The sequence below is a fragment of the Chaetodon trifascialis genome, chromosome 6 (genome assembly GCF_039877785.1).
Source record: "Chaetodon trifascialis isolate fChaTrf1 chromosome 6, fChaTrf1.hap1, whole genome shotgun sequence".
NCBI classification, from domain to species: domain Eukaryota; kingdom Metazoa; phylum Chordata; class Actinopteri; order Chaetodontiformes; family Chaetodontidae; genus Chaetodon; species Chaetodon trifascialis.
The window spans coordinates 7,745,391-7,756,160 of NC_092061.1; the positions used below are offsets into that span (position 1 = coordinate 7,745,391).

The 10,770-nt window shown below is 45.6% G+C and overlaps 1 protein-coding gene across 1 annotated transcript; it reads right to left on the reverse strand.

Moving 5' to 3' along the window:
* Positions 1-236: 236 nt before the first annotated feature.
* Positions 237-9,481, reverse strand: rgmb (repulsive guidance molecule BMP co-receptor b). The gene is made up of 3 exons (XM_070965357.1): positions 8,959-9,481; positions 4,498-5,045; positions 237-2,657 (listed from the first exon to the last, which is right to left on the reverse strand). Exons 1-3 carry the CDS (start codon positions 9,074-9,076, stop codon positions 1,899-1,901), a joined length of 1,425 nt encoding a protein of 474 aa, XP_070821458.1. The 5' UTR covers positions 9,077-9,481; the 3' UTR covers positions 237-1,898.
* Positions 9,482-10,770: the final 1,289 nt, after the last annotated feature.

Sequence of the window (10,770 nt, forward strand, 5' to 3'; positions counted from 1 at the left end):
GTGAGGCCAAACCTGGTATCTGATCGGAACCCAACCTCAGACAGATGGGTTAGCGCACACAGGCTACTCTTACATATGTTTGTGTGTGTTTGTGAGTGTATTTTTTCTCATCTGTCACTCTGAATTCATTGAATTGTAGAGAAAAATTAGGTTTTTGGAAGTTTAAAAAGATGCATTTCCCGTGTCCTGTTTTGCTATATGCCTGTGAATGTGACATTAATAAACAGGAAGTAAGCTTGAACCATTTTATTGTTTATTGTTTTTTAAATAAAACACTTGCACACAGTTTTTTTTTTCCTCTTTTTTTTGAGCGCCTTGAGTAACACACTGACATAGCAACAGAGCACCACTAGGTGGCAGTACAATCACATCTGACATTTTTTTAAATTATTATCCAACAGCAAGAATATGGAGCTTAACTTCCTCTACAGGACACTACGTTCATAAATAAGTTAAGTATTTCAACATTGACCAGTCACTCTTTACCAAACTGACACTCACACATGATGGAAGAGATCACAATGCCAAAAACTGAGATTAAGCTTACACGGCCAACCGAATGGGACACCATTATACAGAATGGTACATGTTAAAAAGGCTCATAGTCTTAAGGGTTGGCATTTCTGTTAGGTATCAAATGGCGTACATTTCCCACAGCTCACTGCTGAAGCATCAGCAGACTGTGTGGTAAAGTTTTCTCAGTGATTTGCATTGTTTGGTCTACACTCCAGTATCTTACACATATTCCAGTAAGGAGCAGCTCGTCAATTCTGGCAGTAAGAGGAAAACTGTCTACAGTAGCAAAAAAGAAGAGAGAGAGTGTGAGTAGGAGAAGAGTGCTGGTTGGCGGTGAGTTATGATTTCCTTTGTACATGAAAACCATACATTATCTGTCTTTGGCTCAAATTAATACAATAAAGGAAACCATGAGCAACACACATGAGCCAGTATTGAAGTCTTCCTACCTCTGGCATGATTCTCAGAGGAAATTAAAACACATCCAAGCATGTCAACAACTGGTTGGAAAAAAAAAAAAAAAAAAACACTGAGGCAGCCAGACACACATTTTGACACACACTCGCACATATTTGAAATCAGGACTGAGGAAAAACAACAAATTCATACAGAAACAAAATAGTACTGATGGCATTTGCTGTGACAATATTCATAATACATTCAAAAGAGAACAACTCACATTGACTGACTGAAAATGACAGGCTGAGTCAAATCAGCTACAGGGAGAAAGATGCATTTTAACGAAAATGGTAGCTCACTGGATTCAACAGACTTTTACTTTGAAAGGATCAAAAATCAAATCATAGGTAGTCTCTGAAAACTTGAGCCATTAGATATTTTGGTGGAGGACAGTGAGTGAGAGGAAGAAACACTGATGTGGATTTGTTAAAAAAAAAACTAAATAAAGTGCTTCTGTTAAAACAAACATCCTCTGTCTGAGGTATTAAAGAAAAATCACATCAAATGACACAAAAAAAACAAACTCTACGCCATTACACTGTGCACTGAAGACAAGCTATTTACAGTTCCGAGTGTCTATCCACACACTCAATTCCCCCTACACGGGTACATCTGTGTCATTGTCGACCATCCTATACAAAGATGAAGACAGATTGCGAGAGCCGTTATCACGCCTCCTGCGTTATTCCCCAGAGTGCTGACTCTGCCAGGTAAGAGGCAGTTAGTGTTGCCAGTATCTCCTGTGCCCGCTGGGAGCTCTGCCACCTCCTCTACAAAAGCACTAGCTCCCAGGAAACTGTCCAGCCTGCTGTCTCCTCTCTACGTGACGGAGGAATCAGTGCTCAGTATCAGTGCTCAGCGAAAAACTTTCTGTCTAGTGCACACACATACACAAGCCCACACAAAGACTCCCACTGCTGCTCTTAGATCAACGCCACGCTCAGAGCAGACAGCAGGAGCAGAGCGAGCCGTTGGATAGGTTGAGAATCAGAGTGTAAAGTGGAGGTGGCAGAGCCGCGTGGGTAGATCCTCCATCTATCCCTGTGCGGGTGGAGACTCTCCATGTCCTTCAAGGCGCTGTACGCCGCCACTGTGAAGTTAGCATCCCCAGTGGTCAGTAGATCAAAGACGCAGGAGTGGAAGTAAATGTCCTGCACCTCCAGCTGCTCCCTGCAGTGTTCCTTCGCCCCCTCCACACTGAAAACCTGTATGGCACCATAGGGCGACGCTTGTGTCTGTGAGGAGTAGCTGGGCCGACGCAGCTGCTGAAGCTGCAGGCCGAGCGCGGGAGGGGAGAGGGGCAGGGGAAGGTGGCCTGCCTGGTCAATGCGTTCTCCGCTGGGGCAGCCGTTCAGACAGAGCTGCAGGTCCTGGGTGGCATCGTAGGCCTGAGCCAGCTCCTCTGGGATCCGCACTGCCAGGGTCAGGTAGCGGCCCAGCTGGCGAACGATTACAGTTACACCGATGTAGCCCGCGTGCAGCTCCACGTGGCGCCCTGGGCTGCGCTCAGAGATCCACAGAGCACGGACCTTGCCAGCTGTGCCGTCTGCTCCAGCAGAATTGTGGACGGGGTCTCCACTGCTCACGGTTCCATCATCAAAGGCAGCGGGGAGGTTGTCTGTGAACGCCTGGTAGACCCGCTGGTCCGTGCAACCCTCAAAGGGCTTGAAGATGATGGTGATCTGTAGAGAGGAAGCATCGGGCAGCAGTAGAGACAAGTTTAACGTGTGTTCAATGAATGACAGTTTGAAAATGTAAGAACTGAAATACCGGTACAAAATTGTCCTTAGATACAGGACAAACGATTAGTGGATTAATCAATTAGTCAGTTGATAATGATCAGCAACTATATTCAGCTTCCCCAGTGTGAGGTTTTGGGGCCTTTCTTTGTCATGTAGTGTCAATAATCCTATGAATTATCATCTTTTTACTGATATTTGGAGAAATCAAGCAATATGAAGACTTCACTTTGGGCTCTGTGAAATTGTGATTGTCATTTTTCACTAGATTTGGTAATTTTACAGAAATAATTAATTAATGATTAATTGAGAAAATAATCACCAAATTACTTTGCAAAATTGTTTAAAATAATTAGTTGCAGCCCTAATTTGATCATTAATCAACAGAAACTAATCAGCAACTACTTTTCAAGTCCAAAAAAATACCTTGATAATGAAAATTATAAATGGCTGCAGCCCTAGATATGAGGTGAAAGGTGTCACTCCCTCTCTCTCTCTCTCACACACACACACAGATACACACTCATGCACACACATACACACACACAGACTCACAAATATTAACATTGACCCATTACACAGGTTATTGACTCTCATCACACTACATTTGAGAAATGACTAAATGACTTTTTAACAAGTTGTAATTTGACACAGCTATGCAAACATGCTGACAAACGCACACACACGCACACATACAGAAACACACAGGGCTCCAGTGGTGAGTGGAGGCAGCGGTGGGCGCAGGGTGTGGTGTGAGCATTACCGTTAGCACTAGCATCATAGTTCCGGTGAATGGCTGCTTTGTTCACATGACAGCCGTGAGGAATGAGGCCTGGCAGGCCATTAAGCCTGGAGGGCTGTTAATGTGTGTGTGTGTGTGTGTGTGTGTGTGTGTGTGTGTGTGTGTGTGTGTGTGTGTGTGTGTGTGTGTGTGTGTGTGTGTGTGTGTGTCTCCCTAATAATTGTGACTAATAACTTGCCCCACCTCTGACACAAGGTCAAACCTTTAGCTCCACAGTGTAGCAACCCTACTATTTTCTTAATGTGTGTGTGTGTTTCTACCAGGGTGTGCATGGCTAAGTGTATGCATGGGTGTGTATGTGCTTTAATAATTAAAGCTATCGACTAAGCTAGAGAGGGCAGATCATCCGGGGAAACATCAACATAGCTTCTTTAACACCACAAAGATCACCTTGTGTGGGTCGTCATCCATTTGGTGGTGTTCGTGTGTGTTTGCGAGCATGTGTGTGTGTCTTTTTTGTCATTAAGGGGTAAGGACCTCTAACACACTTAGTGCTTTAAGCTGAGGAGTGCCACTTATGAGACACGCACACACAAGCACTTGCAAACACACACATAAGTAAACAGAGGGTCCTTTCACACATCCCATTCCATGTTATTAGAAGTCAGGATATATGTAGCCATTAACCAAGTTAGGTTTCCAACACTGCTTCAGTCACAAGAGATAAGTCACAACATCGGGCTGTTTGTCCCACACTTGTGACTCAGAAAAGTAGAGCAGGGAGAGCAAGGGTATTTTCCAGCCTCAAATTGATAAGATTTCTTACTCTGAGGCACAGAAAAGCAACTTGGAAGTCATTATAGAAAATGTGTCTCGCACAAACACACACACACTCACACGTGCGTGCACGTGCACACAGAAATAAACTAGATTACACCGGCTGCTCTCACTTAGGAAACTCTTTCAGCCTTAATAACAGCAAATTAGACCCCAAAAAGCCCATTTCTCTCTGCTTCCCCTTTAGAGCAGCTCTCATCTCACCTTATTGGTTGCTGTGGCACTGGAGCCGGGCACCACGGGAACATTAGTGACCTGTACTGACAGATAGTCATTGTCAATGAGAGGCCACGCCCCCTCCACCTTACAAGTCTGGAAGCTGTCCTTAAATGTCCTCAGGTGTGGGTCCCCGAACAGCCCACAGAACAGGTAAGCAGGCCGGGAGTGACCGTGGCCGTGAGCGTGGGAATGTGTGTGTGCGTGCATGTGGGAGTGCGCGTGGGCGTGCTGGGTGCGACTGTGGTAGTTGCAGGGCTCGTGTGGGACCTCGGGGTGCGTGGAGGAAGTGGGCCCATCCCTGGAGCAATTCCTCTGGCTCATGAGGTCGGAGATGCCCAGCACAGCCGAGTGGAAGACCAGGTTTCCCCGGCAGGACTTGGCCGTCCTCTGGGTGCAGGCCGAGTATGCACGCAAAGCCTTGCAAAATTCGGTGTGAAAGCCATCCACGGCCGGCGTCAGGTGGGATGTCAGGGAGACGAAGTCGGTGGTGCACTTCTGGATACGGCACTGAGGGGTGGCCACCTGGCACTGACCTGAAGAGGACAGAGAGTGAGGTGCAGATATATTGTTAGCAAAGTGATATTATTACAGGAACAGCGATAGTGATAGCTGACCAGCCAAAATGTCTGATAATGCAGGTATGTACTACACTGAGAGCGGGGTTTATTGCAACTAGAAATGGAAAGTTCATGTGCACGCAGAAGACACTTAAGGTGTGTAGGCAGCTTTGAAGTTAAACACAAATGCTACCGGGCTGTTACAATTCAACCTCATAAAACGAGAAGAAGAAGCGGCCGCTGGTTGAAAGTCTTGATCAATCAGCAGTGCCGCTCTGTAAGTGTAATAAACCTGAAGTGTAATAAACCAAAGAGCAGCCAGAAAGAAAAGATAAGAAATGTTTCCCCACAAGGCGAGAGATAATAATGTCAGGGTGCACATAAAATACGAAGTATTACAGAGAGACGGAGCAAGACAATATAAGGTGTGAGGTCATTTCTGATGGTGTTGTATATATGGAATATGTAAATATATACAGTCAAGATTGTACATTTATTAAATCTACATTTTTTGTCACTTTGATGTTTGTTTACAGCCATAAATACAAGCACCAGAGAAAATGCATCTAAAAGACTTATCATTCTTCCCCCGTATACCATCAGGAACAAATGACTTGGTCCAAAATTGTCCCTGATGTTTTATCTATTGCTACATTTCTGAATGTAACAAGGGTCAAACCAGCCTTTTATATCATAGATCATCAGAGAGAGAGGGAGTTAGAGCGAGAGTGAGAGATTAGAGACCAGACCTAATGCATCAGTCACAGCGTGCTCCTATTAGATTAGGCCAGAGAGAGGCTCTGCAGTGTATGGGCAGCTGCACACACACACACACACACACACACACACACACACACACACACACACAAATAGCTATCTTAGCAAGAATGCTGGTTGTGCTTCCGTTAAACACACAGTCGCTGATCATCAGATGGTGGTATGATCTCCTAATAGCCAAGCAAATCCAGAAAGTACATGGTTTCCACTGAAATCAACAGATTCCCTTAATGTCACACCATCACTTAACAACCACACACAAGCAGGCTGCACATTCCAGCTCCACTCTTTGTACATTTATTTGATTTGGGGGCATGACGGAGTTGGGCGCCACCATTTGGGGGCAGTAGTGCTCTGAGTTTTAGAAATCAGGGCGCAGGTACAGACCCCCACTCACACCCTGCTTCAGAATCTCTCTCCTGCCTGTTAAATACTGACACACACATACACACAGAGACACACACAGGCTGCCTTCCATGCCAGCCACCACTGTACAGACAGTCTGAGTACTGAGAACACATTGTGTCTTTGACTGGTGCACCAACAGCCTCCTTCTCTCCCTTCTATCTGCCCCGCAGTACCTAAATACCGCTCCCAATCTAATCAGGGTGGGTTTATTCTCTTTCGAAGGGTATCAGAATCATGAGCTGCTCTAAAAAACACACAAAAGCACTCATTCACTGACATTTTCCCAGCAGGGTGACGTAGCGAGAAGGGAGTCGACCCTGTAACTGAAGGACTGGGGTTCAAACCACTGACTTACAGAAGGTTAAAACCTCTCTGACGACACGCCAGCTCCCACTGCGCTGCGCTGTAGCTGACCCTGCACTCCTGTGAACGCATCAAGGATTTTCAGATGCTGATTAAAATATTCTGAATAAATACGAAAGCACAGTTTTGCTACTTTAGTTCTTCAAGGCTTCGCATGATCTCCCTTTTGTGCGGCCGTCCTCCTCAGCGCCCTTTCTAAGCATGCATAGCTGTGCTTTCAAAAGAGAATTTAATCCATGCATATAAATAAGCAACTTGCTGTAAGTCTAGTCTGGGTGATGAATACCGACTATACTTGAAAATATTGCTAAGAAGGGGATAAAGAACTGTTCATGTGAGGAGCTGCAGCACGGGGGCTGTTCAACACATCCAGAGCCTGGTTTGTTTCATGCCCTGGGGTAAGTATCTAATATAGACACAATGAAACAGCCAGCAATGCCCACACCACTCCTTCCATGTCATACCACAGTATCAAACTCTCTCTCTCACTTCACCCCCCTCTCCCAGACGCCTTTATCATCTCACAGGTCTCATTTCTTCCTTACTCTCAAGCCTCATCTGTTGTCAGATTTCTTTCCCCGGCTCAAATCATCTCCCTCCATCAGCACTGCTCTGGTTCAGTTCTCATTCTGATTCCCCGGACGAGTCTCCTCACCCACCCCCCCACCCCCCCCCCACCCCCCCGGTCATCTCTCTTCCCTGCATCCTGAGGCACCATCTCCACCATCAGACAGAGGTCAAAAGATCCACCAGCTGAATCTCTCAGGCTGGGTTTTAGCGATTCTTTGTCTCCCTCTCTGACAGCCTCCAACTTCTCTGATCTCCGGAGATCAGAAAAGGATCTACTGGGATCATCTCTCAACCGAGGGAATGGCCTGAGAAGTGCTTATTGATCACCTTGTTGTGTGCACTCTCTCACACACTGAGCTCAGATCGCACAAACAGCCCTACAAGCTTAGAGATGTGAAGCTTAACAGGAGCTCACCACAGCATGCACTCTCTCTCTCTCTCTCAGACACTCTGGAGTGCGAACAATAGTCAACAATTCACACATTCCTGTCTCCCCGTCTAAACAGACACATATGGCGCTGACGGCTGCAGCGACAATGAAATATGTACAAGTTATAACACATTAAACTCCTGTGTTTGGCTAAACAGACTAAATAATACACATTCTTTCCAGGCGACGCACATGTAGCAGAAGGTGCCAGGAGGGTCTTTAATGTGAAGTGGGTCTCCCTCTTCCCACCAGGCTGTGCGCAGAGGCGGTTTTGTCCCGCTGCCTGAGCCGTGTTAAACTAATTACTGGAGGTGTGACTGCTCAACAGACAGCCACCACAACAGCCGACCCCCTGCGCACGCAGCGACACACACAGACTTGGCCCCAAAAAAAGCTAGTTTCTGCGGAGACATTATACTGCTTTTCACATTGAATGAAAAATGCATCTGAGCCTTGACAGAACTTAACTAAATTAATTTAAAACCAGTAAGCGATGTGGTAAATCTGAGGTTTGACCTCTGTAAAGCAGAGAAAAAGGAGTGATATTATGTTTTTGTGTTAACAAACCTCAGAAACACATTTTAACCCTTTGGTGAACGCACTCTTCCTTTGTTTAATGCTTTGTTTTCCTTTCTGTCCTTCATTTCACTCAGATTGGGATGTGAGTTTCTGCTTGTGGTGCTTGTTAGAAGACAAGCGAAGCTGTTCAGAAAAGCATTACTGTGCTTTTTCTTTCAAAGAGTCTACCTTGTGGAACTTTAATCACTTTGATATTATTTCTTATGAAGTATTTTGTTAATTTGGATCATGTAACTGAACATGAACTGCATCCCACCAAAGGTTTGGTCAGATTTACAACACGGCACGGCTGATCCTAACTTTTCATGATCAGACTGACACTTTGATAGATTGTTTTTATATTTTTACAGAGTGCAGCTGTAATATATGGACATGATAAGAGGTAGTCACCCTCTCTTCCCCTCCTCCATGAGCCATTAAGGGGCAGACAGGAGAATGACGGCCCAGGAGAGAGGAGGAGAAACTCGATGCGTGCACAGACTGCTGCACTGCCGCTGGAGAGAGAGCCATTGTCAGGCAGCAGTGGGCCCAACACAAGGATCGGCCGCACTACGATTACAAGTACTTAATAACTAAGATAGTGCCTCTGATTGCTACTATATGCAACAGAGTCAAAAGAAACGTTGTTACTCTGGTTGTAGTTGTTGCAGGGCGCAGAAATTAGTGCGAAATTGGATAACAGAGTGCGTCAAATTACAGATTTGTTGCAATTATCTCCGAGAGACAGACTAGTTGTTGCAGTGTTGAAGTGTAGTTAGTTACCTAAGTGAGCACCGCAGCAGAGAGCGATGATCAGCAGCAGCAGTGGCCGGAAGCGGCGCACCAGAGACGGGGAGGCGAGGCGCTCAGCCCCGTGGCAACAGCATCCGGCTCTCCCCATCCCCGTCCATGCAGGGCCAGGTGGGGAGAGTGGACAGACCTCCAAAGGGCGAGGAGGGCTGGTGTCCAGGCCTTCTCACTTCTCCTTCTTCTTCTGCCTCTTCTTCCTCACTCTTCTCTCCTTCCTCTCCTCCTCGGGTGCGCAGGGGCATTAAAACACAGCTGCTCCGCGGAATGCAGGGCGGAGGGAGTGGGAAGGCAAAGAGAGGAGGAAAACAAAGTACAAGCACAAGTCACTCCGACGACACTTTTACTTTTCCCCTGTACAAATCCACGCCCCACGTGATTTGAGTGCGCTCCCTTCGCGGTCGGACTTTCGCCTTGATTGCGATCACTGTGCTCTCCTCTCTAAAACACGCACAATCACATCTCTCTCTTCCTCACCAGGCCGGGGTTTCTCCTCTACTCCTCCCCTTTCACTTTCTCCTCCTCCTCCTCTGCCCCTCCAACAAATCAATAGAGAATCAACCAAACCCTGCTGGCGGAAAACCCGCCTACCACCTCTCTCTCTCTCTCTCTCTCTCTCTCTCTCTCTCTCTCTCTCTCTCTCTCTCTCTCTCTCTCTCTCTCTCTCACACACACACACACACACACACACACACACACACACACACACACACACACACACACACACACACAGTGTGAGCAGTCTACAAAATAATGAAGAGGCCGGAGATAAAAGTTGTAAAACGTTGGTAAGGTGCCATTAAATCACTATGTATACCGAAGAGTGTTATGGGTTTCCGATGTGCTGCTGCCAAGGTAGTTTATTTGGCAGAGTGAAAGCTGATGGGGACAAACCAGAGCTTCTGCAGGGTCTTCATGTTTCTTTATTTGTTTTTTCTCAAGTTTTTTTTCCTTCCATACAATAACAATAATAATATGTGGGTCTAAATTAGTTTACGAGCTATAATATGTATTATGATGGAGTTAATTCCCAGACAGATAAATAAAAAAAAACTACATAAAGTAGTTGTTTTAGGAGTAATGTGATACAGTCACAAATCTATTTCCTGTGAATTTGTTTTAATTTATCCTGATAGTATGTAGGCCTACAGGGCCTGGCTAACTGTGTTTCGTTTACAGTGTTCTCCACAGAGAGAAGCCAAAGAACTCATGAAAAGGAAAAGGAGAACTCATGTTATTTAAGAATAAATCTATGCTCCCTTTTTCAGATGCCATCCATGCACATTTTGAGATTGACCTTCAAAAAATAAATATAGTAAAATGCTAATAATAATCTGAAGAGTTGACTTGCACGTCTTCGCACTCCTCCTGACTTTGAATGTAGAACGAATCCCTGCCCTCCCCACAAGGTTAATCTGCTGCATCAAGCCTCTGATTCCTTTGATCCACTCACCAAATGAGCTGGATATTTTGTGGGAGAAAATGTTACTAATTGGTGGGTCTTCACTATCCAGTGACTAACTCCATGTTGGAGTTCTTGTTTTATATTTTCTGATGAAACCCTGTAGGAGTTTAATATCACACTTTTTTATTCCAAATAATTATTTTGCCGTTGGACGGAGTTGTGCGCCAACCTTCCTCTGTGGATTTCATCAGATAAGTCTGCGTCTCTGCTGGCTTTGCTGGCAAATAAGGAACAGAAATGAGTGCGAAGGCAGCACCTGTGTGACAAAACCAGTTCAGACAGACAACTCGCAGACAGCAGTCAAAAGAACAAAACTGCAGACG